We start from the raw sequence: 25,643 nt of genomic DNA, 5'->3' as shown, positions 1-25,643 counted from the left end.
AAAAAGGTCCTACATTTTAAAACATTGTCCTACATTGTCCGGTTTGGAGGTCCTCGGGGATGGCACAGTTGGTTTTACTCTGGCCTTTGGGTTCTCTTGAAGACAGCTGAAACTTTTGAAGGGAGCTGGCCGCCTTTAACAACATATTATGTAGTATGGTATATATTATTTTGGTGCTGAGGAGAGCAATAACCTCTGATATTTGTAGTATTCTTTTTTTTTTAGTGTTTCTGTTTCTGTTTGTGTTTTAACTTTTACTTGTAAGTGCCCTGGTTATTTACAAAGGCACTTTACAGAAACAAATAATACTGAATGTGAAAAGTTTTTTCTCTTACAAGCAACACCAATTGGTTTTATTCCTCCCCCCTCCAGTGTTTTCCATTGCTTTGGGACCTCTATCTACTTTTGACATATTTCAGGTACTGGGCACCCCTTTGTTTACGTGGAGGATCTGTGTTCAGGACTCCCCCACGTAAAAAAAAATAAACACATATGCTTGTGCCCCAATTAAATAATGGGGCTCGTGCATCGGCGGTATCAGGGGTGAGCGCATGCCATGGGCACACCCCCCATTCATCCCTGATGGGACACGTCGCCCATGTCCTCCCTTGCGGCTTTCAGCGTATGCTGAAAGCCGCGTAAAGGGGGCCTGCGTATGATGCAGGCCGCACGTTAAAGTTTCGTGAGTTCAAGCTTTTTGCATAGAAGGAATGTGGTCATAAAAAGGCCCGTTAAAAACTTAAAAATCAGGTATGTAAACACAGTGTGGCCATAAACACCTGATAAGTGGCTTTCTTTAACATGTACAGTACTTAAAGTTAGAAACTAGCAGGTAGGTGATGTGGAGGAACACTTCCTTGGTTACTTTTCCCCTCTCTGGAAAAATAACATGTTTTTTAAAATTCTCCTCGCTTTTTGCAGTCCCTGTGATTTTGGTAAAGATGCCTTGATTCTTTTTCCCATCCGTATTATGCCAATATAAAAATTGGGACTCACTGCGTCTTACAGTTTAGAAAGAGGGTACAATAAAAACATACAAAAGTGAGCATTAAAATAGAATGGATGGCAAGGCATGATGGGTCTAAATGAGGTTGTGCACTCGGCCGCACCAACAGCCACACACATGTCTTGTGGCTGTAAACACGGTAAACAACGGGACCTGAGGTCCCAATTTTTCTTAACTGGGGGAGGGGGGGGTGTGGCGGCGTCGGAGTGGATATGAAGGGACAACTGACAGACTATGGTCCAGAAGCCAAATAGTTTCTAGTGGCACTGTCTGTGAGCAAGTTGTTCAGCTTGCACTATTCCTTTTCCCCTTTCTGGGCTATTTCCTTCAACTGGAGGAGAGACAAAGTGACTGCTGTGCATCAAGGTCATCAGCCTTCCCTACTTGAACCTCATACCCTTGTGAATCCTGAATGCTTATACTTTTGCAGTGTCATGATCCCCTCATGGACAAAAAGGAACGGGTAACAGTCAGTGGACTCGGTGAGTGTGTCAGCCTTTCTATTATATCAGGGATTTTGCCCCATGGAAAAAGCCCATCCTGTCAGGGTCCACAGCTACTAGTTTTGTGTTCCCCTCAGCAATTCACATGTCTTCACTGAGGATGGGCAGGGGCCATTTTCTGAAGGCTTAATCTCTACATTGTCTGTATGTTCTCTAGGACTGACACTGTTCTTTTGCGGTTTCTTGGCATCATTGATAAAGAAGAGTTTCAGACCTATTGTGTAACTCCAACTCACAGAAGGACCCTGGTCCTTCTATTCAATGTTTCTAATGTTTCTTTATATTTCTACTGTCTTTCATTTCCTGACGCCCTTGTTTCTCCACCATAAGACAAATGTAGTAATCCATTTTTCCCAGCCCAGATTGAATTAAAAAAGGGAACATATTTAGTGGAAGCAACATTCATTTCTTGAACATTTTTTCCATAGTTTCTGCCTAAACACACTCCTCTCAGCAGGAATGAAGCCAGTATAGCGGGTAAAAATAAGGTATTAGTTGTGTGGAGGCATGGACATTTTAACTGAGTGGATAAACAGTTTGTTTCCATACGGCTGTCTCTCTGTTTATGTTTGCAAGAGCCCTGGTAATTTCCAACAGTACCACATCAGTACAGAATTAAAAATAAGAATATTTTGAAGGGAAGGTTTCATTTTACTTTTGAAGCAATAATTTTCGCTGCAAAAGAGAGAGTCCACACCAGTGAATTTAAGATGTGAACATATAATCCTTGTTATATGAGTAGTCAGTAAGAGACATTCGTTGTAAATTGAAAGCTCTTTTTCATATATGCCAAGATTTGTTCAGTAAATTTCTTTTTCTTTTAGAATCAATGATACATAGCTATGATTACTTTTATCTATTGAATTGTGGTTTCTGTGTGATTTTTAGAGTTATTTCAGAGTAATATATTTTTATGTTAACTGTTTTTATATTGTTTCCATTTTGGTACCTTTTTATTCTGTAATGTATGTATGGATAGGTAATGAATGGTATGTATAGATAGATAGATAGAGAGATAGATAGGAAATAGAAGATAGCTGATAGATAGCTTATGAAATATTGTTCATTTTCATTGCAATTGATGGTGGTTTCTTGTTTGAATTTTTTTTAACACTAAGGCTGCATAGTTGCTCTTAGAATGCTTGTCTGAGGCATCATTTGTGTGGTTCTACCAAGTTTTGTAAGTCTTTTTACTTACCATGGAGAATAATGCTCCCTTTCCTATGGCTTCTTCTCCTTTGCTGACTCAGCAACTTACTATGATGTGCACATCTGGTCAGCAAAGTGTGGACCCATCATCCATCCATATTGTATTGGGCATTTAGCCTTTGAAAGTGAAACTACTTTTTAGAAGCCTTTTAGGCCACTCAGTCCCCTTTTTCCAGTCCAGCTGTGCCGATTGTAACCTTTTTACAACAGGCACGGTAAACAGCAGTTGCCTCAGAATCCCTTACGAGCAAGCATGAAATGTAAAATAGAGAGTAGATGAGCCTGCCTCATCAGTTCCCCATTGCCTATTTTAAAAAACACGCACACATTAATTCTGTAAGGTTAGGCCACCAAAATGAAATCAGAGGAAAAGTGGAGGGAAAAAAGTCATTGCTGGGGTGCATTTTTTGGAAGAAGCCTTCAGGTGGTCTGTAGAAGGTTTGAAAGACTGTATTTTATGAACTTATGCACACTTAGCTGTGATTTAGTTTGTTCAGTTTCACATGTGCATATTTAGTTTTGTGAATAAAACATTTCCTGAAGTGGTCTTCTTTCTTGTTTTGCGATGTAGGAAACTTGGACTATAACTCCCATCTTCTGTAGAACCAAAGGGGAAAGACTATGGGACCGCGCATGTAAATATCAGAAGACCACTGAGCCTGTCACTGGTCTGTCTGTTTAAATACAATTGCCTTCATAAGTAAAAGTTGTTCATGGAGTTCTCTTCAAGATGTGCTCTGAGCTAGGGTTATGAACTCAGGCTTGCTGAGATGGTTTAATGAGAGTAAAAAGGGCTTTTTTGGATATGTCCGCAGCAAAAGGAAGAAGAAGAAATGGTAGGTGCCACTACGTGGAGAAGGTGACAAATGCTAACAGGGGGCAGAGAAAAGGAGAATTACTCAATACCTTCTTTGCCCTCAGTCTTCTCAGAAAAGGAAAAGGGTGCTCAACCTGAGGAATGGGAGCGAGACAGAATAGGGAAATTCAGCAGAGAATAAGTAAAGAGATAGTACAGGAATACCTTGTTAATTTAAATGAATCTAAGTGTCCAGGACAATGAACTCCATCAAGGGTATTAAAAGAACTGGCAAATGTAATATCGGAGCCATTGGCAATATCTTTTGAAAACTCCTGGAAACAGGAGAAATCCCAGCAGACTGGAGGAGGGCAAACTGTCCCATTTTCAAAACGGGGAAAAAAAGGATCCCAACAATTATCGCCAGTTAGTCCGACATCATTACCAGAAAGATTCTAGAGCAGATAATTAAACAGAGATTCTGTGAACATCAGAAAGCATGTCATAATCACAAAAGTCAACACAGGTTTCAGAGAAACAAGTCCATGCCAGACAATCTGATCTCTTTCTTGATAAAATTACGAGCTTGGTTGATGAAGGAAATGCTGTGGCTATAGTCAGTTCGGTCCTTGGTGATACGCGGGGGATCTGTTCCGGACCCCGCGTATACCAAAATCCGCGTATGCTCAAGTCCCATGTGTCCCCCAATGGCGGCGCGCATGCTGAGTGCCGCCATTTGGGGACAACTTCCTCCCTCCCCTCTCTCTGCCTCCCCCAACTCTTTCCCTCCTCCCTCCCTCCTCTCCTCCCTCCTTACTTACCTTTTCTCCCGGTGTTGCGTCGCTGCTGCTGCCGCAGCCACCGCCTCAGCCGGAGTGGGGGAAGGCCGGGTGGGGTTTTTGGAGGCAAGAAGCCTCCAGCTGTGCCACCCGGCCCTTCTGTGGCTGGTGGCGGCGGCAGCGGAGGACCAGCGGCAGAGGCCTCTTCGGCTCTTCTCCTTGCCGCCGCCGCCGCCACCGGCACCTCTGTGCAAGGGCCGGGTGGCGGGGCTGGGAGGCTTCTTTGCCTCCAAAACCCCACCCGGCCTTCCCCCCGCTACGGCTGAGGCGGCGCATCGGCGGCGGCGGCAGCGACGCAGCACCGGGGGAAAAGGTGAAGGAGGGAGGGAGGGAGGGAGGGAGGGAGGGAAAGAGATGAGGGGAGGAGAGGGGAGGGAGGGAAGTTGTCCCCAATGGCGGCGTGCGTGCACGTGCACCGCCTTTGGGGGACAAAATCCCCGATTTGCCATGCGCGTATGGCTCAAATCCGCGCATGGCAATCCGCATATAAGGAGGGCCGACTGTATATCTTGATTACAGTAAGGCCTTGACAAGGTTCCCCATGATATTCTTGCAAAGTAAGCTTGTAAAATGTGGACTAGACAAGGTAACTGTTATAGATTTTGTATTGGTTAACTGGCTGGAACCCAAAGGGTGCTCAACAATGGCTCCTTTTCATCCTGCGAAAAGTGACCAGTGGGGGTCCACAGGGCTCTGTCCTGGGCCCAGTGCTTGGATGACAGAATTGGAGTATACTTATCAAATTTGACACCAAATTAGGAGGAATACCTAATACCCCAGAGGACGGAATCAAAATTCCAAAATGACCTGAACAGAATAGAAAGCTGGGCGAAAGCTAACAAATGAATTCAACACGGAGAAATTAGGTACGGTGCACTTTAGGGCGGAAAATGACATGGAGAGATATAGGATGGGGGACACCTGGCTGAACGAGAGGACTTAACATGGAAAGGGATCTAAGAGTCCAAGTAGACCACAAGTTGAACATGAGTCAACAGTGTGATGTGGCATCTAAAAAGGCCAATGCAATTTTAGGCGACTCAATAGAAATATAGTGTCTAGATCAAGGGGATGCAAGTGCCACTCTATTCTGCTTTGGTCAGGCCCACCTGGAATATTGTGTCCAGTTCTGGGCGCCACAATTCAGAAAGGACATTGAGAAACTGGAGCATGTCCAAAGGAGGGTGACTAAAATGGTGAAGGGTCTGGAAACCATGTCCTATGAGGAATGACTTAGGGAGCTGGGGATGTTTAGCCTGGAGAAAAGAAGGTTAAGAGGTGATATGATAGCCCTATTTAAATAGTTGAAGGGTTGTCATATTGAGGAGGGAGCAAGCTTGTTTTCTGCTGCTCCAGAGACTAGGACCCAGAGCTATGGATGCAAGCTGTAGGAAAAGAGATTCCACCTCAACATTCGGATGAATTTTCTGACAGTAAGGGCTGTTTGACAATGGGACAAACTCCCTCGGAGTGTAGTGGAGTCTCCTTCTTTGGAGGTATTTAAACAGAGGCTGTATGGCCATCTGTTGGGGATGCTTTGATTGAGATTTCCTGCATGGCAGAATGGGGATAGACTGGATGGCCCTTGTGGTCTCTTCCAACTCTACGATTCTATGATTATGATTCTACTGCTACTGCTTAAGTTAAGTTCTGTGATTGTTCCAGTTTCCTTCACCTGTGGTAGAAGTATAACTGTGTTGGCTGAGTCTTCTCGAATAAGAGAAGTTAATCCTTTCTTATTGGATTTGTTCTCTGCTGACCAGGACACTTGGTAATATGTCAATTTTTCTGGATAAAATAGTGGAAAACATTATTAATGTTATAATGCCCATAGGAGAAGTCTTACTGAAGATCTGACAGTTTAGCTTTGACAAAAGCAAGTCCTTGTCCTCCTAACCCTTCAGAGTTGGGAGTGTCACTGTATATATGGACAGGGATAATCTATCTCAATTTGTCTTTCTCAAAGCTTTTTGACATTTTCCATCACCAAAGATTTCTGAGTAAGTTCAGCACTTATGGGAGGAGAGGAACAGCCCTCTTCTGTATCATTAATAGGTGAATGAATAGAAAGCAGAATGGTAAGACAGTTCTCTCATTGGATGGATGTAAACAGTACTGTCTTCTAAGGTATTGTATTTAGTGTCTTTTAACTTGGCCATAAATGATCTGGAATAGGAGTGAGCAGTGAAAATTTGTTTATTTAGTTGGTTTCTTTCATGTGTTTTCTCTCCCCACAGTGGTACCTAAGGCACTAACAGTAAAACAAGCTTGAAATAATAAAACAGTTGATGAAAACTTAAAACAACATTGAAAGCCATTAAAAACCCACAGTTCTTTCAAAGGTAACAAAAAGCTGAATTACAAGTCCTGCCCATGGAACAACCAGAGGGAGGCCAGCCTAGCATTCCTTAGTTAAGTGTTTCTTAATCAAGGGGAAGCCATTGAAAAGCCCTATTATTGCCCAGTGTTTCTAATGATACCAAATTATTTGCGGAAGCTATAACAAAAAAGACAGCGAAGAGCTTTAAGACCGGGGAATAAGCATTAGAATGACATGAAGTTTAGTGTTAAAGTGCATCACGTTAGGGCCATGAAGTCTAACAGCATGTAAATATATTAATGAGCTGATGGTGACTGATGGGGGCAGCAATGTTGTAGTTGTGGGTAGCTCAATGAAAGTGTCAACCCAGTCTACATCTGATATGAGAAAGGCAGGTTCCATGTTGTGTGTCATTAGGAAATAAATCAAAGATAAAACTGCCAAAACAATGCCTAATAATTACTGGACAAGAAAACAAATTACTTTTGACCAGAACTGTACAGTTTTCCAAGCGAGATTTCACCATATGGTGCAATCACTCTTGGAATACTGTGTACCGTGCTGGTCAAAAGTAATTTGTTTTCTTGCCCAGTAATGACTGCTTTACTGAAACCAGGAATGAAGATGTCTCTTTTCAGATTTGGTTATTTTACTGCTGGTAGAAATGAAATGAGAGTGTTAAGTAACTTTACCCCAGACACTAGACACCAGACACCCAACAGATGGTAACATTTGTGTATTGTTGTTGATCTGAGCTGGATTAGTTTAGTGACCTAGAGGTGAAAGGCTCTCTATCCCATTACTATATTCTCTGAGACACCAGATACTGGATTTCATTTGTAGAACCAACTAAATTAAAGAATCAGTGAAAGGGGATGGAATTGCTTTTGCCTGTACATTAGTTGATGCTATCTATTCTATTTTGTGATGTCGAATATCTATTCTGTTTTGTTTTGTATGTGCTTGTGCTTGTGCAATTACGCTCTCTGACACATGGCTAAATTGCAAAATATTTTTAAATTGTGTATTGCTGTTTCACAAGGTTTTCTTATTAAAAGAAAGTGAAAATATGTCACATAATGAAAATTATTTATTGAACTTATTGTTATTTTGGAATAAATAACTATAAATAAATCAATAACAGATGAGGAATTAAGCTTTTGTTTTTAACTCTGTGTCCTGAGGCATTCATGCAGTCTGTTTATCGTGGTTTCAAGCTGGTTAAATTTTTAATTATCATAAAGTCAAAATATAATAAAAATGTACAATAACATCCAAAATCCACAAAACAGTGATACCAAAACACATAATAAAGATGTTGCAAGCATTCAAAGCTCCACTGGCTTCTTCATCAGGCAAAGGTGTTAGAAATAGTACAGGAGAGAAAAAAATACATGATAATATTAGTCATAGGCCTGCATTTTGTCAAGATGTTAGGGTTTGTCTGAGTTCAGATGGAAGGAAAGATTATTGCAGGCCAGCCAGCCCCTCCTCTTCCTGGCCATCTGGGTCCCGGGAGATTCTTAAAGTCCAGGAAATAAAATTTAAATTCCATTTTGGATGTTACTGCACTTTGCTATAGAAACAGCTTGGCTACCCCTGGAGATACACACACACACATACATACATACATACATTTTATAAGTTATTCCTTGAATTCCAAATATAGTTTTGGGCTTCTGTAAATCTGCCTTTCAATAGTGGGATTGAAATATTAAATTTCAATCCATCTACACTTCTGAACTCTTGCAAAACTGCAACCTGTCCTCTTGATCCAATTCCTACTCGTCTTCTAATTTCTGTAGCTCCCTCTTTTCTGCCCTCGCTTCTCCATATCTTCAATCTCTCTCTCTCTACAGGCTCCTTCCCATCGGACTTCAAACATGCTCTCATTTCCCCAGTTCTGAAAAAACCTTCTCTTGACCCCTCCTCTTTGTCTAGCTATCGTCCAATTTCTCGTCTTCCCTTTCTTTCTAAAGTTCTGGAACGGGTTGTTTATTCTCGCTGTCTTGAGTTTCTTGAAGCCAACTCCATCCTTGATCCCTTTCAGTCTGGTTTCCGCCCAAGGCATTCTACAGAGACAGCTCTCACTAAGATCTCCAATGACCTTTTACTGTCCAAGGCTGACGGCCTTTACTCTGTTCTCATCATTCTCGATTTGTCTGCAGCCTTTGACACCATTGATCACTGTCTCCTAGTTGACATACTCTCTGACCTTGGGTTCTCAAACTCTGTTCTCGACTGGTTTAGATCTTACTTGTCTGGCAGATCTTTTGCAGTAGTTGCAGGACGTCAGACATCTTCTCCTGTTCCCTTATCTGTAGAATTTCCCCACGGCTCTGTTCTGGGTCCCCTTCTGTTTTCTCTCTACACACTGTCCTTAGGTAAACTCATCAGCTCTTTTGGTTTCTCCTACCATCTATATGCCGATGACACCCAGTTGTATCTTTCCACCCCTGACCTTTCTCCAAGGCTTGAACAGCAAGTCTCGTCTTGCCTCACAGCCGTCTTGCAGTGGATGCGCCATCGGCGTTTGAAGCTCAACATGTCCAAGATGGAGCTTCTTGTCTTTCCTCCTAAACCCACCCTTCAACACTCCTTTTCTGTCTCTGTGGACAACATTTCTATTCAACCAGTCCAGCAAGTCCGCAGTCTTGGTTTTATCTTTGATTCTTCTCTGTCGTGTATCCCTCAGATCCAGACCACAGCCAAGGCTTGTAGATTCTTTTTATACAATATTGCCAAAACCATATCTCTCTGCCTCTACTGCCAAGATCCTGGTCCATGCCCTAGTGATCTCACGACTTGATTACTGTAATGTCCTCCTGGCTGGGCTTCCTCTTTCTCACCTCCGTCCTTTAATCTCTGTCCAGCATTCAGCTGCACGCATTATCACTTCCACCCACCGCTCTGACCACATCTCTCCTGTGTTGGCATCCCTTCACTGGCTCCCCCTCCCTTTCCGCATTCAGTATAAGCTCCTGCTGTCAACGTTTAAAGCCCTCCATGGGCTGGCCCCCCTTACTTATCAGACCTTATTTCTCCTCACCTTCCCACTAGGGCCCTCCGTTCTGGTAGTCAAGATCTGCTGTCTCAGTCCAGGATTTCCTCTGCCCCATCTCAGATTCGCCCCTTTTCACTTGCTGCCCGTCACTCCTGGAACCTTCTTCCCCCACAAGCAAGAGCCATCACTTCTTTAACCAGCTTCAAAACGGAGTTGAAGACCATCCTGTTCAGGGCAGCGTTCCCAGGCATTGCATAATTGTCACTTGCTATTTGATGTTCTTTTCTTGCCTGTTTTATTGAATCATTTCCTGTATTGCTATGTATTTTATATGTATTATCCTACTAGAGAGGCCCCTTCCCCACCACCACTCCCTTTGTGTCGTGCCTTTTTAGATTGTAAGCCTGAGGGCAGGGAACCGTCCAATTAAAAAGATTGTATGTACAGCGCTGTGTAAATTTACAGCGCTTTATAAATAAAGGTTAATAATAATAATAATAATAAATTACTTTTTAAAAACACAATTTTTTAATCTTTCCAACATGTTAGTTTCCCTTCCAGATTTTCTTTTTTAAAAAAAGAAATGTAGAAACAATATATACTGATTTGAAAAGGTGCTGGCTCTTGTGTTATTGTTGTGTGCCTTCAACTCATTTCTGATTTATGGCAACCCTATCATAAAGTTCTCTTGGCAAGATTTGTTCAGAGGAGGTTTGCCATTGCCTTCCCCTGAGGCTGAGAGCATGTGACTTGCTTGAGGTCACCCAGTGGGAATTGAGCCCTGGTCTCCAGAGTCATAGTCCAACTCTCAAACCACTATGCCACACTGGATCTCCATGGCTGTTGTAAAATAATTTAATTTCACCTGCCTTACTGATTGAACTCATGCATCAATCCAGCAAAACAGCTCTTCTGTAACTTTGTCTAAAAAGTAATTATTGGTGGATACCAAATGTCATCATCCACATAAGCATTGAGGAGTGAATTGTCTTCCAGGAACTTGGTTTCCCTTTATGGTCATATATTGGATATGGAAGCCTATAGAATGTGTTACACTGGTTTTTGTTTAGTAGTCCAAAAATTGTGGAACTCCCTTCGAAAGACGCTCACCTGACCAATTCACGGTTGTACTTACATGAATTAATATTTTTAAAGTGGTGTTTATAATGATAAACCAAATCTATCTTACATGTGTAATTTTGTGTTCCATATTTATTAAGAATGATTTTCAGTATGCATGCTTTATCCTCCATTGAAGCAGCAATCCTAAGCATACTGGTTAAGGAGTAAACTGTTGAATACTGTGGGGATTACTACCTCCAAGTCAATAGAAATAGGATTGCATTGAGATTCAACACAGATCTTTAAAAAATAATAGTTATTTATATAGCTTGGTAGGCTTGTCGTATAAGTCACGATGCAGTGGTCTACTTCTCATCAGAGTCTTTCCCTGCCACTTTTACTCTCCATGGCACCAGAAAACTCTTTCAAAGGGTTTCCCAGATCCTTGAAGCATGTTATTCAGATGTATCAGAGTCTGCAGCAGGAGTGGATTGCTAATTCTTCTGGAAGCAGTAGGATCCAGGAGAAATACTGGGAGGTGATGCCCTAAACCAAGAAGCAAATGGAAAAACACAAAGTTTAGGGGAAAATGAAGCTAAAAAAACTACCAGAACTAAAACCAGCTGTGAGGCTTATTCTGGCCTATAAGCCACACTCTGAAAGTTAATAAGCAGAACTGGGCTTGGAAACTGCAATTCCCAAAATAATACAAAACTATAACAATTCCTCTGTGTCTCACACCATGTATGGAAACAAGTAAACACAATATTAATATAGTTACAGAGTGCACAAACAGAGGCTTGGATGAAAAGGGATATACAGTATGCCCAAAACAGATAAAAGTGTCAAAAGTTTCAAAAAAAGACCAAACCCGTTTCGACAATTGTCTTCATCAGTGGTCCAAAGAATTAAGCCACCTTGTCAGGTAGAGCATGTGGGAACCACCTGTGCTTTTGGTAAGTGGAAGGTCAACTAAGACCTTGAGCCGTGCCTAAGGCTGGGGTGTCCCACAAATACTTGTCAGCACTCTGTAACTATATTAATATTGTGTTTACTTGTTTCCATACATGGTGTGAGACACAGAGGAATTGTTATAGTTTTGTATTATTTTGGGAATTGCAGTTTCCAAGCCCAGTTCTGCTTATTAACTTTCAGAGTGTGGCTTATAGGCCAGAATAAGCCTCACAGCTGGTTTTAGTTCTGGTTTAGTTTTTAACATATTGTTCCAATAAAATTATAGTTTTTTTTAGCTTCATTTTCCCCTAAACTTTGTGTTTTTCCAGGAGAAATACAACATTGGATCCTGACTGTATATTTACATTTTAATAGATGAAATAAAAAAAAAAAACCAAAATGCTCTGCCTTGAAATAAAGTGTGATTTTAAAAAAATAAATAACTAAATAAATAAATTGGCATTGAAAAATGTGTGTGGGGGTTAAAAATAGCATAATTGGCACAATGTTATTTATTGGCCACAACAGTTTTTCAATATATTTTTTTCCTTAGAAACTTCCCCGTTTAGAATTCTTTAACTGACTTGATGGAACTGACCAAAGACCTCCCCAGGGTTAATAACAAGGCCTCTACTATGCTTGCAGCTCCTGAAATTATTGAGCATTTGTTCATGAGACCCTCTTGTTTTGTTTTCAGCTCTACAATTTAAAATAGATGGCTGACTGTCCTTGACACTGTCTCTCTCTTTCTCTCTGTCTAGGCACTAGATCAGGACAGAACTTCACTACAAAAAGTGAAAAAATCTGTAAAAGCAATATATAATTCTGGACAAGGTAAGCTTTTTTTTCTATATTACAGTAAAGTGTTACTAAAGTTTTGATGTCTGTCGAGAGATTTTAGTCATTTACCCTCACTAATTATCTGGTCTTGCTGTGCAGGCTTATAGCTATTGAATTTTCCTCAGGTATCCCAGCTGTAATTGTGTTGGATTTCTAAAATAACATTTCATAGGGCATGTGAAAATTTTGTGATGGGTTTGGAATTTGCATTTAAATTTCTCAAGATCTCCCCCCTTTATTGAATGTTTAATATTCTGTATGCATCCAGAGCAACTGTATGAAATCCCATTTTATAGTAAAGAATTTTTATTTCTTCCTTTCACATCTTAAATCTTTGATTTTCCAGATGTTTTGGATTTCAGCTCCAAGAATCCTTCACCATGGGCCATACTGGCTAGTGTTTCTGGGAACTGAAGTCCAAAGCAGCTGGATGTCCAAAGTCTCCTGATTTAAAAGGATCAAAATACACCACAAATACACAAGCATGCATTCAGTCTCCTCTCCTGGATACAAGTATACCTATAAAGATTATTCATCTTCTTGGGTTTATAGCCTAAAGAAGGCAAAATTCCATACTGACCCAGTATTTTTAAAGTGAAGTAGGAGATAGTTATGAATCAACTACCTTAGCCAAATTAGTGTCTTCATGAAGTTGACAAGCAAATTATTATTGTGATAGCTTTCTCCTCTTAATTATCAGAGTTGTATGGTCAAAATTTTAATATATTTGAGGCTTAATTTTTTATGATAAACAGTAGGCCATAGTCAATGAGCATGTCTTCTGAGATATAAACAAGTCCTCCTGTGATGTCCTGCCAGGACTGATTGAATTTCCCCCTGCATTTTCTTTCGTGTTGGTTCAGGCCATAGATTATTTTAGTGTAGGAAAGTCATTGTATTAGTTTGTGGGAGGAGCTGTAGGTTTCCCCTGCATTATTTCCAGGTTTGGTTTGCCCTTTCCCAGAATGCTCTGCTGTAGCTAGAGGTTTTTAGTTTGGGGAACAGTCTTTGCTGTGAGCAGGTAGAGAGCTGTCTTTTGGTGGCAAACAGGCTCAGACAGCCGGAAAGGGCATTTCTTACACGTTAGTCATTTTAGTTACCAGTTAGCCATTTCAGTTACCAAGTTTGCCATTTTAGTTACCATCAGCAAGTGAATAGAGGAATTCAGGAGCTGAAAGACACTGCACCAGCTCCATTGAGTGAGGAGAGCAAACCAACATCAGACCCAGAAAGATGACATCCGGAAGATTGCTGAAACTGTAAAGTACCTTTTGTTTAGAGCTGGGGAGGAGAAAACTCTTTATTTTGTCCTTTAAATTAAATTTCCCCCCTTTTGAACTTTACATTCAGCTTCAGAGCCTTTTTTGTGTAAAGAGTTTGATCTCACCAGGGTACCGGCGTTGCACACCCAAACCTGCCACCACCTTTAGTTGGGTATGTCTTCACACCTCCATTCAAGTGCCATTATCACTTTTTTAAAAAGCAACTGCTGGTTGTATTTACACATTCTTAAAGTCCAGAATTCTGAAGAAATCTTGCCACTTCTTTGTGGTCCCTGTGACTCACACAAATGGGTCATGTGCATCTGTGCAGTGCATCATTTGGAACCTTCTAGAGCTATTACATAAACATTTTGGTGGTAGCCCTGCCCACTCTCCATGTGCCATACCACTGCACTTCCCCTTTAAACCCTCATTCATTTTTGTGCACCCCAGTGTCAGTGTCTTAGGCTTGTTGCTTGATCCTTTTCTGCTAGCTTAACCACTAAAGTAACCCCCACCCCTCAAAAAAAGCCCAAGCCAGGCAAAAGCTTAAAATAGCCAGTATCCCATTTTGGGGCATGTTGCTTGAGCATATGATGACTGGGCAGGCTTTCGTGGAGGAAAAGGATTACCTTGATCCATTTCAATATGATTTCAGATCATCCTAGTGATTTATTCTTCATGAAAGTTAGAGGGAGTGTTGCCTTCTTGATTTTCTCTCAGCTGCGGCTGATAACAGCAATCACCTCCATTGAGTGGGAGTAGGAGGTACTATGTTGTCATAGTAGTTGTAGTTGTTGCTGTTGTTATATTTGTATCCCACTTTCCTCCCAAAATTGGGGCTTAAGGTGGCTTATAATTTTAAAAACAATACAGCTCAAAACAGTATTGTTTTGGAGGGGTTCCACTCCTATCTGTGAGGCTGGTTCAAGAGGTAAGTGTTAGGGGAATCGTGTTCAACCCTGTGACTGTGAAGTTGTGTTATATGCCACAAATTTCTATTATGTCCCAATGCTGTTCTCAGTATCTGTCTTGAAGATGCTGGGTAAGAGCATAAGGAAATTTGATTGTGAGGTATAATTAATATACGGATGAGATTCAGCTTCCCTCCTTATTTATAGAGTCAGCTGAGGTTGTGTGGGTGCAGGATCAGTGCCTAGATGCTGTAATGGATTGGATGGCAGTGCCGGAGGTGCGCCATGACATTGTGCGCCATATGGAGTGGTGCGTGGTGTCAAGATGCCTTGGGGGAATGGAGTCGGACATGCGTCATGAGGACACTACACCTGACTCTGCCCCTATGTTGGCCCTGTAAAGGGCCTTAGTGTCTCTGCTTGTATTTTACTCTCATAACAATTCAGAATTTAACTGGCAAAGATATTATGTGTATAAGGAGCACAAGAAGTATTTCTCTCTTATCCAGTAGAAAGAATTTTCAAGCAAACTCTTTCCAATAACATAGTGGATATTGCATTGCAGTAACAATATGGATTGAGCAGCAGTGCGCCAGGAATGTTTTTTAAATGTAGCTTGCATATAAATTTGGATATAATTAATGTAGTTTAGTATCTAATATTTGGAACTAGTGGACACCCATAGCAAATTTGGAAGTCTATTGAGCAGTTGAGGGAAAAGAATGCATTCTTCCATCCAAGGCATATAGTAGCTATGTCAGCATCCTAAGATAGACAGCTTGCTGGTACTGTATATGTCAGTTTGCTAATGACATTAGTGGTGAAGATTCCTAGTTCATTAGATCAGAAGTAATACCTGTTTTTAGTTTACAAATCTGTTAAGCCAAAATAAATGTGTCATTAAACTTAGTAGTTGTTATGCAGAGGTGGTATTAACTTTTATTAACTCTTATTTACTTATTAACCCTTATTAACTTGAATTCATTGTCTGTTCTTTACATCTGAAATGAGCATACATACCTGTGCTTTTGTTGAACAAGCAAGATGGGGAAATCTGATACTTGTTCTCAGTTTGACATCATAAATAATTGACTGGTTGTATCAGAGTGTTAGGTAGTTCGGCTGTCATAGACAGAGAAGTGACTGATTTATTATTTCTCACCCTAGTCAGTCCAGAATGAGCAAGAAGTTCTGACAAACAAAGTAAGAGTTTGATGCAGGGAAATCTAAGAAAGGAAAGAGGCTGAGGCTGAAGCAATTGATGCAGCTGTCTTGTAAATTATTAGTTCAGTACTACTTTCAGTTCTTTCTCTCCTTCACTTAGTTAATTAGGGGGGTCAAAAGTAGAGTAAGCTCCCTCTGGTTGTGCTGTATGCCTCAGCAGTGTCACTTAAAATAACACTGCAGTGCTATGAATGTTTCTTTGGAAGTCGTGTTGCTTAGTGCAGAGATGGGCTATGGATGATCTTTCAGATACTATTGGATTGGAACACCCATCAGCCCTGTCTAGCATGGCCAATGCTGAGCGATGATGGAGTTATAATCCCACAACATCTGGAGGACCATATATTCCCCCACCTTTGGAGAACAGGATTGTAATCCTAGTTCTGACCCTGATGTATGATGAATTGGACTGTATTAATAACAAAGTGTACAAGTGTGACCTAAAGCTTCCTGTGCTTTAGTGCTTGGCTTTCAAAAAGTAAATCTGATTGTTGCACGTAGCATTTATCTACTGAACCTTTCAAATACGTGTAGTTAGGTTGTAAAGACTTTCAACAACAAGGCACACAAAATTTTAGTAGTCTGTTTCTCCAGTGTCTTACTTCTTTCAAGGCTACTGTGCTCCCATTGTTGTTGCCACTGCTAATGTTGGCATGGTATGCATAGGTATGATGGTGACTAGTTTTTGCAGTTAAAATACTACCTTCATGGGAAGAGTGAAGCAGAAGAAGTAACAATGGAAAGAAGAAAAGAGAAATTTGTACAATGTGCATACTCCATAGATAATTTTGGAAACTACAAGGGAAGGTTTGATACTCTGATTCTGAGTGTGTATTTTTATATTAAAGATACTAAAATTATATTCAGGCTAGGTGTATAAGGTGTATATGATTCAGTACAACTAACTCAACATTTTGTTTCATTAAAGGATGGGTGTGAATCTCTGACGCAGTTTGTCTTGACTACTTATATTTGTGATTGATTGAGAAGCAAGATATTTTATTAATAGAAATACCTTAGTGATGCATTCATTTGTTAGTCTGGTCCTCTGAGTCCTAAGGTTTATTATTATTATTATTATTATTATTATTATTATTATTATTATTTGGAGTATTTATACCTCACTCTTCAGCCACAAAGGCTCTCAGAGTGGCTTACAGAATTTTTAAATAGACAATTCCCTGCCCTCAGGCTTACAATCTAAAAAGACATGACACAAAAGGAGAAGGAAATAGCACTGGGGAAGGAGATGAAGTTCAGTGTTTCTTCTCTCCCTCTAGGGCCAGGGCCATGGCAGATAGACTGGAGGGAGGCTCTTCTTCTTTTTCTGGGCTAAGCCCAATGGAGCTGGCTTGTCTCTTTAGAAGAATACACACACACACACACACATACACACTCCTGTATGTAGCCTATCTAGCATGACTGGTTGCCAGCCAAATGATTGTTTGTTGTTAACTGCCTTAGAGTGGACCCCGACTCATGGCAGCCCTGTGGATGAGACATCTCTTGGACCCCCTATCTTCCACTGCTCTACTTAGGTCCTGCAAATTCAGGCCTGTGACCTCCCTGTCCATCTGACATGTGGTCTTTCTTTCTACTGCCGTTCACCTTTCTTAGCATTATTGTCTATTCCAATGAGTCGTGTCTTGTCATAACGTAGCCAAAGTATGACAGCCTCAATCAACTTGGCTTCAAAAAAGATTTCAGGCTTAATCTTTTAAAGAACCCATTTGTTTCTCTTTTTGGCTATCCTTTGTATCCTCAGCATTTTTCTCCAGCACTGTATCTCAAATGAGTTGATTTTCTTCTTATGTGCTTTATGATCTTATCCAGGTCTTTCATAGCTGCTCTTGCTATTCCTAATCTTCTTCTGATTTCTTGAATGCAGCCACCATTCTAATCAATGTTTGATCCTAGGTATGGGAACTCTTTAACAATTTTGATTTCCTCATTGTCTAGATTGAATTTATGTATTTCTTATGTAATCGCTATTTTTTTCTCTTTATTTCAGCATTAAGCCTGCCTTTGCACTTTCATCTTTGACCTTCCTTAGTAATGGTTCCAAGTCTGTGAAGTTTTCTGCTAGTAATATGGTGTCACCTGCATATCTAAGATTGTTGATATTCCTTCCTACTATCTTCACTCCTCCTCCTGAGTCTAAACCTGCTTTTCTTAAAATGTTTCCTGCAAATTGAACAAGTAGGGCGATAGAATGCAGCCTTGCCTGATCCTCTTGCCAGTGGGAACCATACTGGTTCTCCGAATTCTGTTCTAACAGTAGCCTTTTGTCCTAAATACAGATTTCTCATCAGGACTATCAGATGTAGTGACATTCCTGTAACTGTGGATAAATGCATATGCATATAAAATATAATGTAGGAGAATCTCTGATTTTGAGGGGGATAAGGAATGTTTTGAGAGCTGCCATGTAATGCTCTAAGTGTTGGACTAGGACTCCAGGAGACCAGGGTTTCATTCTCTGCTCAGCCATGGAAACCCCAAGCAAGATACTCGCTCTCAACCTCAGAAAAGGGCAATGGCAACACCCCCACTCTCAAACAAATCTTGCCAAGAAATCCCAAGTTCATCACAGGATCACCATAAGTCAGAATTGATTTGAAGGCACCACCACCACGAACAACAGCAACAACACAATGCAATACTTCTGTTGGTGGAGCTAATGCATTATTGTGTGTCCTGATTTCAGCAACTCAGATAGCACTGTGTGTGAGTTTCATACATGTCAGTGTGAGTGGTTCCTTCATCTTTATAAAATGTCAGTAACAAAACAAAACAAAAACAGACAAAAACTACTGTGAGTTATACTTTATACTTTCACAACAAGTGAGGATGTGTCTCTCGGGACAATTAGATAAAAGGACATAATTCACAGAGCTACCCCAAATTATTGTGACAACTAATGCTAAAGTAATGGGATGCAAACACATTGTTTAAGATAACTTTGTATCATTTTTAATTTAAAATGTTACATAATATGACAGTGAAAATGGCCTTCTTTGTGGCCATAACATCAGCAAGAAACATGTTGGAACTCTCCATTGCATTGATCAATAAAATTCAGTACAATTTTGGTCAATATATTCTTTAGATGGTCAGTATTCTTTAGATCACAGACATCTTTCTTACCAAAAATATTGACTACTGTATATACTGATGTATAAAAATGTGAGTCTAAAAATCAACCTGAAAACCTGGGTCAACATAATCATGTGTCAGTTCAGTCACTGTACCTTAATTTTGATCAAAATAGAAACCTTCTCCTTCTTTGAGTAGGTGAAAGCATGGGAGAACCTAAAAGAAGCACTGACGACGCCCTCTACTTTCTCTGCTTCAGCTCTGCTTCTGGCTTTTTTAAATGCCTGAGTGAGAAATTAGCAGCGCACTTTGCCATCAATTAACTTTGTTTTGTCCATAGTTACATGACCCTAAGTTTTACCATCAACATTTCAGGTTATATCAAAATAAATAATTCTGACCCCAAAGCCTGCTCTTCACTTTTACATGAGATCGACTTACAGTTGAGTATATGCGGTAGTTTCTGTTTCTCAGAAAATTCTCTTTTTGCGTTCGTCCATCCCAATCATTAGATCCTAAAATGCAAAAATACATAAGTCAGCACAAAAGTTAGAATCACACAAGTCACTGTATTGCCTATTACTGTGTATCAATGTGAGAGCTGGACAGTTAAGAAAGCATATAGGAAGAAAATAAATTCATTTGAAATGTGGTGCTGGAGAAGATTGCTGAGGATATTATGGACAGCCAAAAAGATAAACAAGCGGGTCCTAGAACAGATCAAACCAGATATCTCCCTGGAAGCCAAGATGACAAAACTGAGACTGTTGTACTTTGGACACATAATGCTAGGAAAGGTGGAGGAAAGTAGAAAGAGAGAAAGACCACATGCTAGATGGATAGACTCTATTCAGGAGGTAACGGATATGAAGAACACCAAAACCAGGACTCAGGGAATGCAAATGTGAAACCTCTCAGTGTCCGAGGCTTTCCCAGCAGACAATGATCACCAATGAACAGACACTAATTCTCCTTTGCATATCTTCCTACCCTGAGGCTTGGCCATCAACAACTGAACAATACACAGAGTAACATGGGAATCATTTCTCCTTACCCAGGATCACACAGTATATATATCCCCACTCTCTTCCAGGTCAGCATTCTCTGAAGATGCCAGCCACAGATGCCGGCGAAAGATCAGGAATAAACTCTTCTAGAACATGGCCACATAGCCTGGAAAACCCACAAAAAACCAATGGGTATGAGTTTGCAGGAACTAAGCAGAGCAGTGGAGGAAAGGGTATCCTGGAGATGTCTCATCCAGAGATGCCATAGATTGAGATTGACTAAAGGCCGGTTAACAACAACAACAACAACAAATGCTTGTGCCTATTCAGGTCATGACTGGGCTCAGATGCCTAGGTCACAGCAAATTAGACACACCTCACAAAGACGATGACAATATGAAGAACATATGTATTAAATACACATTTAGATGAAGTTTGTAAGGCAGCAATTCATCACTTTTTATGAAGCACAACAAAAGTATGCTTAAAGGTATGATGAGGCTTCATATTTAATAAGTCCAGGATTCAAGTATTGAATGTAGATACTTAGTTTAATATATTCCTTGCATGCATTCGTTGGGTATTTTTCAAGAATACAGTCTTCCCAAAGCTTACAATAAAATATACAATCAGACTCGTTCCAGGGAACATACAAGTCTCCTGTTACAACAGCCTCATTATGTATCAGTCTGTTTTGAGCAGGGCTGGGGAGTAGGGGTGATTTTGAGATTACTTCTTATCCTACTCCAGAGTAAGGTATTTTTTCTTAATGTTACTCCTACTCCTGTAAATTATTATTATTATTGTTATACTTTATTTATATAGTGCTGTAGATTTAGAAAGCGCTGTATATACAAACAATAAAATTGATAAAAATGAAACCTGCCAATGGCTTCCATTCTAAAAAATACATATAAAACAATAGATAATAAAAAATAGAATTAGATAAAAGTAAGCAGGCAACAAATTAAAAAACATCAAATATCAAATCAAATGTCAGATAACAATCAGATAAACAATCACACAATGCCTGGGAACACTTCCCTGAACTACAGTATATAGTCATAGAATCATAGAGCTGGAAGAGTCCTCAAGGGCCATCCAGTCCAACCCCCTGCCATGCAGGAACTCTCAATCAAAGCATCCCCGACAGATGGCCATCCAGCCTCTGTTTAAAGACCTCCAAAGAAGGAGACTCCACCACTCTGCGAGGGAGTTTGCTCCACTGTCGAACAGCCCTTACTGTAAGGAAATTCCTTCTAATGTTGAGGTGGCTTGCATCCATTGCTCCGGGTTCTAGTCTCTAGAGTAGCAGAAAACAAGCTAGCTTCCTCCTCAATATGGCATCTGTTCAAGTATTTAAACAGGACTATCATATCACCTCTTAACCTTCTCTTCTCCAGGCTAAACATCCCCAGCTCCCTAAGTTGTTCCTCATAGGGCATGGTTTCCACACCCTTCACCATTTTAGTCGCCCTCCTTTGGACATGCTCCAGTTTCTCAACATCCTTTTAAAATTGTGGTGCCCAGAACTGGACACAATATTCCAGGTGGGGCCTGACCAGTTCAGAATAGAGTGGCACTATTACATCTCTTGATCTAGACACTATACCTCTATTGATGCAGCCTAAAATCGCATTGGCCTTGTTAGCTGCCACATTGCACTGTTGTTAGTCTTCAACTCAGTTTTAAAACTGGTTAAAGAAGTGATGACCTGTGTTTGTGGGGGAAGAAGGTTCCAGGAGTGAGGGGCAGCAATTGAGAAGGGACGAATCCAGGACGGAGCAGTGGAGATCCTAGGCTGGGACAATAGACCTTGACTACCAGAATGGAGGGAATGAGTGGGAATGTGAGGAGAAAGAAGTTAAGATAAATAAGGAGGGGCCAGCCCATGAAGGGCTTTAACAGTCAACAGCAGAAGCTAATACTGAATATGGAAGGGGAGCCAGTGAAGGGATGATAATAGAAGAGAAACATGGTCAAAGCAGCGAGTGGATGTAATAATGTTTACAGCTGAATGCTGGACAGAAATTAAAGGACGGAGGTGAGAGAGAAAAAAGCCCTGCCAGAAGGAGGTTACAATAATCTATTTGTGAGACGACCAGAGCGTGGACCAGAAAGGCCAGAACAAATGGACAGATTTTAGCAATATTATAGAGAAAGAATCTACAGGCCTTGGCGGTGGCCTGGATCTGGAGGATACATGATAGAGAAGAATCAAAAATGATTTCCCCAGCCCTGGGGGAAAGCCCTGGTTGCTTTGCGAGGCTGGGGTGTGTGTGTGTGTGTGTGTGTGTGTGTGTGTGTGTCTTTGCTTCCCAGTCCCTTCCCCGGTGCAATATAATAACATTGTTTTTTTTTTGTTTTTTTTGGAGTTTATATGTACAATATAATAACGAGAATAAGGAGTAACAAATATATTTTGTTACTCCTTACTCTTACTCCAGCCCTGGTTTGGAGGCACAGTTCAAAGTGCTGGTTATAACCTATAAACCATGTATGGCTCATGTCTAGGTTACACAAATGATTGTATGAGTCTGTCCAGATTTTAAAATGTATAGGAAAGTTCCTTCTCTTTGTCCCATGTACATTTATGATAAATGCAAGAGAGCGCGGTGGCTTCACCTTTCCCAGAATGATTAAAGCAGCTCCCTTACTGTCCTAGTAACATGCAAACAACTTTTCCTCAGGCATTTAGACACCTTTAGCAACTAACTATGTCAAAATATTTTTAAGTGTGCTAATATTTTTTATTAAGGTGGTGCTTATAAATGTTTTAATTGATGTTTTAAAATTAAAAAGTAATTTGATATTAATAATTCTATTGTGTTTTGCTGAAATCTTTAAATATGTGGTAAAATGCCTTGCCTGCTAGCCTGCCTACTTTGAGAGAAAGGTGGGGTGCCTGTAATGCAATGCAATGCCATATCATATCATATCATATATCATGTCATAACCTCATAGTCAGGTAATAATAGGTATATTATGTGGCCCTGCACATTTGCAGGTTTGACTTTTCCCGATTTGCTTATCCATGGATTATTTGCTGCTGCCTCCTCTGCTGCCCCATGCCATTTCTAATGGGGACTGCCAACCTCGCAAGAGTGCGAACATGTGGCAGTAGTTGTAAACTCCTATCAAAATGGCATAGTCAGCAACAAGCCTCACCAGCTGCCCACGTCTGCCTTGTGAAGGAGCCCGGTCACCTCGAAGACATCCACAGTGGGTTGAATATGTGGACTGCACTTTTTTGCTGTGTGTTAATTATGGTTGGGAGAGGGCTAATGTGTTTTTCCCACTTTCTCTGAAGTCCAGTGCCACTAACCCCAGTGAATGTGAAGAGCTGACTGTGTGCATATAACCTAATATATTTTCTTTGATATCTAGTGACTACTGTTACTATAGTACATTTATTTAGCACCATAACTACATGAAATACTGTGTGGAAGTGCTTGCTCATTGGATGCAGTTTAGTTTCTCCTTATTGGGGTGGTCAAAAGATGGATTTTATTGCTTTTTTTGCTTGCACTTTTTATTCTTAAGGTCATATCTTCATTTTTTTTCAAGGCACAGTCACTCCTATGGTTAGCCATGTCACTGACCACAGAGAGCAAACTTTTGCCACATTTTATAATGGATTTGGCCAAAGAAGGATGTTTACAATTTTAAAAAATTATAGCATCAAAATATGGTGGTTTCATATTCCTTTGTACATTCTAATTCTATAAATAGGCAGTGACATTTAGTCTACTCACATTGAACCACTACATGGTTACAAGAGATTCCTGTGGTAATGTTGCAGCTTTTTTTTAACTGAATTTGTATTACTAAGTCATTCTTCAGATTCTTGTTCTGAATTTAACCCATTAAATTCCAGTCTTCATTTCAAGACCTGGAAAATGTCATGCTTATTAACAGTATTGCAGTCTTACTTCAGACAATACAAAACTAATGCTTAAAAATAAAAAAGCAAAAGGCTGGATGAAAATGTGCTCCTCTGGGAAAAATGCATTTTGTCAATATCAATATATTTTCACCTTCCTGTAAATGAATACTAATTGTGTATTTTTCTTATCAGAACATGTCCAGAATGAAGAAAACTATGCACAAGTACTTGATAAATTTGGAAGTAACTTCTTAAGTAGAGATAATCCAGATCTTGGCACTGCCTTTGTAAAATTTTCCACACTGACTAAGGAATTGTCAACGCTGCTAAAAAATCTGGTAAGGAATTTTGAATCTTCTGCTTCTTCAGAATGCTCGCATTTTAAACAAGTATTCTTTTCCTAATGGTTTGTTGTTCATGTACTGATCCATATATGTGACTCCACCGCAAAAGCATTTCTAATTTTCTGCAAGCGATTTCAGATGCCAGATCACATTTATTGGACACCAGCTTTATATTTTTAGGCATAAGATGTTAAATACATCTGCAAGTCCCAGCTGGAGTTAGACCAATAGAAGAAATTGTTAAATTGTAAGTCAGCATTTATATAAATCTTTTCAATTGGGTCAAGTCTAGTTGGGACTGGCAGTTAAATCTTGACCTCTAGTATAAATCATATTTTGTTAATCACAACTATCAATTTCTGTCATTGTGTAGGGACACCAGAAAGTAGCAGATGATTTTACAGCAAGTTTTATTAGCTATACTGGGAAATACAGAACATGGTTTTTACACTGTACTCTCATCTATACAATATCTGCTCTTCTTTGAAAGGACTGTTTTAAAAGGATGAAAGTTATGTCTACCACTTTCTGCCAGAATTTAGAAACATCTGAAACAAGCTTACAGATGACAGACTGATAGTTTTCATACATAAAGATCTATTATAGAGAATAAAAATAACATTCTAAAGCACTCTTGTGGAAGTTTGTCTTTTTGTCATGCTGAGGCACCTTATGTGGCTCTAGTGCAGCTTTATTCTGGACAAACCTCCAATCTCATACGAGTCTAGTAGACTAATAATTTGGTGGGGATAACTTCAGTTTCTCCTGTAGGTATGCATACCTCACGGATAGAAGTAGGATAAGATTAGATTTTGTAAGTCACCTCTATGATTTTAAATATTGAAAAGGACTGCTTATTATTCTTAGCTCCAAGGTTTGAACCACAATGTTATCTTCACATTGGATTGCCTTTTAAAGGGAGATTTGAAAGAAGTCAAAGGGGTAAGTGTTTGGATTTTATAATTATAGTTTTTGGCATGATTTCATGGGTTTTTGCTGTTTTCCTGTCAGTGTTCTTGTGATGACACTCTCAACTCTGCATGAATCTCTGTAGAATACCTGTTATAGAATACTGTACATTAATTGTAATTGCATGCATACATATACATCATGTTCTTTACATCTTGAGTTGTATGTGCCTTAAGATCCATGGGAAAGAAATACTTTAAAAGTTATAAAAAGGAAAGCTTTTCTCTTTTTTTTCTTTCAAAAAAGTCATTTTTAATCTTGGAATGATATCTTAAGTATACGTTTTGACATATCAGTGTCATAAACATATTTTAAGTGCATTTTCTCTTTCCTAAGGATCTTAAAAAGCCTTTTGACAAAGCCTGGAAGGATTATGAGACCAAATTGTAAGTATTGTTCATTTTGGTG

The 25,643-nt window shown here is 40.0% G+C and overlaps 1 protein-coding gene across 6 annotated transcripts in view; it reads left to right on the top strand.

Moving 5' to 3' along the window:
- Positions 1–25,643, top strand: part of ASAP1 (ArfGAP with SH3 domain, ankyrin repeat and PH domain 1) — a 194,817-nt gene that overhangs the window by 86,709 nt on the left and 82,465 nt on the right. For 5 of the 6 annotated variants that reach the window (XM_042466317.1, XM_042466315.1, XM_042466316.1 and 2 more), the window contains 4 exons: positions 12,455–12,527; positions 24,115–24,260; positions 25,134–25,208; positions 25,572–25,621. In XM_042466317.1, coding sequence (XP_042322251.1) covers positions 12,455–12,527; positions 24,115–24,260; positions 25,134–25,208; positions 25,572–25,621 — 344 coding nt within the window. Of the gene's footprint in view, positions 1–12,454; positions 12,528–24,114; positions 24,261–25,132; positions 25,209–25,571; positions 25,622–25,643 lie in introns of those variants that run through there. The other variant, XM_042466318.1, reaches the window with a different exon arrangement.

Source organism: Sceloporus undulatus, chromosome 4 (assembly GCF_019175285.1).
Source record: "Sceloporus undulatus isolate JIND9_A2432 ecotype Alabama chromosome 4, SceUnd_v1.1, whole genome shotgun sequence".
Taxonomy (NCBI): domain Eukaryota; kingdom Metazoa; phylum Chordata; class Lepidosauria; order Squamata; family Phrynosomatidae; genus Sceloporus; species Sceloporus undulatus.
This window is presented reverse-complemented; position numbering and strand designations above follow the sequence as displayed.